We start from the raw sequence: 3,243 nt of genomic DNA on the forward strand, positions 1-3,243 counted from the left end.
GGCCTGGCACCCACTGTGCCACCACTGTCACCCACCACAAATCCTGCCCGGCTACTTACGTGAGGCAGGTCCCCCTCAGGACTACCCCAGAGTCCACCACCAAGCTCCACCCCACTGCCCCAGCCTCCCTGCCTGGAACCCAGCAGGCCTCCTAGGATGGGACTGTCTGTGCCTCTTGCCCCACCCTGTGCCATGACCCCATGCCCTGCCCCAGGTGGCCTGGAGTGGCTGAAGCAGCAGCTGTTCCGCCTGGGCGAGGACTGGTACTTCCTGATGGTCCTCGGGGTGCTCATGGCCCTGGTCAGCTATGCCATCGACTTGGCTGTCGGGAGTGTTGTCCAAGGTAACCCCTCCGTGGCAGATGCTGCTCTGGTCCAGGGGATTCTGAGCTCGCTCTGGGGATGCCAGGTGGATGTCGCCAGGTGTAGCAGAGGTGGGAGGAGGGCTCTGGGTGGGGATCTGGTCCTGGCTTTACTCCTGACTTGCTGTGTGATCCCGGGCAGGCTCCTGCCCCTCTCTGGGCCTCAGTCATCTCATTTGAACAAGGGAGAGAGGCCTGAGTGTTCCCAAGAGCCCTTCCTCCTCTGAGCTCTCTGCCTCCTCTTCCAGCCACCCCGCTCCTTCTCCTTCCCTCCTCCATGCCCTGGGGTGGGAGTGGGGGCACTTGCCTATAACACTAAGCTTGGAGCTTCCTTCCCAACCCCCGCTCTCTCAGCAGTCTGCCTCCACCCTGAGGCCTCCCTGGAAGAGGGGGTGTGGGCCGGGAAGGGTCTAAGACACTTTCTCTGGAGACCCTCAGCTGCCGGAAGCAGGACCTACTACACCTACAAGCAGGTGTTTGGTGCTTCACACCTGTGTCATTTAGTTCTCAGTGGCCCTCTTTAGTCTTCAGTGAGCCTGTGAGGGAGAGCCCATCACTAGCCCACTTGACAGATGGGGAAACTGAGGCTCAGAGAGGCTGAGTGGCTTGCCCACGGTCACTCAGCTAGGCAGCGGTAAACCTGGGATATGGACCCAGGGTCATACTCCTGCCTCTTCTTGAGGGTCTTCCCCTCACTGGGTGGCCTGGGTCTTCCCTCTTTGTGACTCCATTTCCTGGTCAGTAAGTGGGCACCACAGTGTCTAGCCCCGAGGGCTGCAGAGGCTGTGGGTGGCTCCCTGATATGCAGCTGTCCGCAGCGCATGAGTGGCTGTACCAGGAGATTGGGGACAGTCACCTGCTCCGTTATCTCTCCTGGACTGTGTACCCTGTGGCCCTCGTCTCTTTCTCTACGGGCTTCTCCCAGAGCATCACGCCCTCCTCTGGAGGTGAGTCCACGGTCACCACGCCAGTCCCCGCTGGCCAAAACCTTCTCAGATCCCAGGTGGCTTCTGATAGGGGGAGTCGGGAAGCGGCAGCCTCATTTCACAGACAAAGGCCCAGAAGAGTCATGTCGCTTGCCCGAAGGGACACAGCAAGAAGGCCAGATCTTGACCTTTGGGTCACTGCTGGCCCTACCTGCTTTCCAGGGGCTCCTCTGGGACTTGATGGGAGGCCTGGTGGGAGGTTCTTCTGTGAAGCCTATTGCAGTGGCCAGTGCCAGGGAGGAGCTGGTGGAGGAGGCACAGCTCCACCTGGCCGCTCAGCCCGGCCTCCAGCTCCAGGCTAGCAGAGGGGAGCTCAAGGCTCACTCAGTGGTGGCCTGAGATTTCATCCAGCCTTCCCCTATCCTACCACAGCTTTCTGCCAGGTCTGGCGGGAGGAATGTAAGCAACTCACATTCCCTCTGTGACGCTCAGCGTCCAAATCTGCTAAATGAGTTTAAGGACCTTACCCTAGGCTGGGTGCGGTGATTCATGCCTGTAATCCCAGCAATTTAGGAGGCTGAGGCAGGAGGATCGCTTTTTGCCTAGAGTTTGAGACCAGCCTGGGCAACACAGGGAGGTCCTCTCTCTACAACAAATAGAAAAAAATCAGCTGGGCATGATCGCATGTGCCTGTGGTCCGAGCTACTCAGGAGGCTGAGGCGGGAGAATTGCTTGAGCTGGGGAATTCAATCCTGCACTGAGCCGTGTTTGCACCACTGTACTCCAGCCTGGGTGACAGAGTGAGACCCCTGTCTGAAACAAACAAACAAACAAACAAACAAAGGAATCCTAACCCAGCTGGGCACACTGGCTCATGCCTGTAATCCCAGCACTTTGGGAGGCAGAAGCGGACGGATGGATCGCTTGAGGTCAGGAGTTCTAAAGCAGCCCGGGCAACATAGCCAGACTCCATCTCTTTAAAAAAGTAAGGCGGACGGGCCCGGCGCAGTGGCTCAAGCCTGTAATCCCAGCACTTTGGGAGGCCGAGGCGGGCGGATCACGAGGTCAGGAGATCGAGACCATCCTGGCTAACACAGTGAAACCCCGTCTCCACTAAAAAATACAAAAAAATTAGCCGGGCGAGATGGCGGGCGCCTGTAGTCCCAGCTACTCGGGAGGCTGAGGCAGGAGAATGGCGTGAACCCGGAAGGCGGAGCTTGCAGTGAGCTGAGATCCGGCCACTGCACTCCAGCCTGGGCGACAGAGCGAGACTCCGTCTCAAAAACAAAAAGAAAGTAAGGCGGACGAAGTGGTCTCCACCTATAGTCCCAGCTATTCAGGAGGCTGACACGGGAGGATAACTTGAGCCCTGGCATCTGAGACTGCTGTGAGCTATGATCCTACCACTGTATTCCAGCCCGGCCAACAGAGCAAGACCCTGTCCCCAAAGGAAAATAATCCTAACTTCAGAGGGTTCTGCTGATCTGGCGAGATCGTAATGTGAAAACACTTTGCGGGTAGAGTGTTGAGATTTTTATCTGGAGATTGTCCCTCTCCTGGCCCTCCCCACCCCCACCAAGGTTCTGGAATCCCAGAGGTGAAGACCATCTTGTCGGGTGTGATCTTGGAGGACTACCTGGATATCAAGAACTTTGGGGCCAAGGTGGTGGGCGTGTGTTGCACCCTGGCCTGTGGCAGCACCCTCTTCCTGGGCAAAGTGGTATGGGCAGGGGTGAGGGCACCCCAGCCACCCCTGCTTCACCCCCATCACCCCACCAAAGCTGGGTCAGAGGGGCCTTGGGCTTGTCCCTGCCTTTGAGAAGCTCAGTCTTGGGGGAAGAGCCAGGCCAGGTCCCCAGAGTGTGACAAAAGCCATCTGAGGACAGCCCTGGGGGTTGGAGAGAGGGAGGACGGGGTGTGGTGGGGAAGCCGTGCTGCCTCTGGGTGAGGCTGTCT

At 58.4% G+C, this 3,243-nt stretch overlaps 1 protein-coding gene across 1 annotated transcript; it reads left to right on the forward strand.

Annotated features, from left to right (window-relative positions):
• Nucleotides 1-214: 214 nt before the first annotated feature.
• LOC113223436 (chloride channel protein ClC-Kb-like) lies at nt 215-3,007 on the forward strand (the record flags this gene model as incomplete). Its single annotated transcript, XM_026452904.1, has 3 exons — nt 215-343; nt 1,180-1,308; nt 2,868-3,007. Coding segments are annotated over 3 exons (398 nt in total), but the record flags the coding sequence as incomplete, so codon positions are not given.
• Nucleotides 3,008-3,243: the final 236 nt, after the last annotated feature.

The sequence above is a fragment of the Piliocolobus tephrosceles genome, unplaced genomic scaffold (assembly GCF_002776525.5).
Source record: "Piliocolobus tephrosceles isolate RC106 unplaced genomic scaffold, ASM277652v3 unscaffolded_41340, whole genome shotgun sequence".
NCBI classification, from domain to species: domain Eukaryota; kingdom Metazoa; phylum Chordata; class Mammalia; order Primates; family Cercopithecidae; genus Piliocolobus; species Piliocolobus tephrosceles.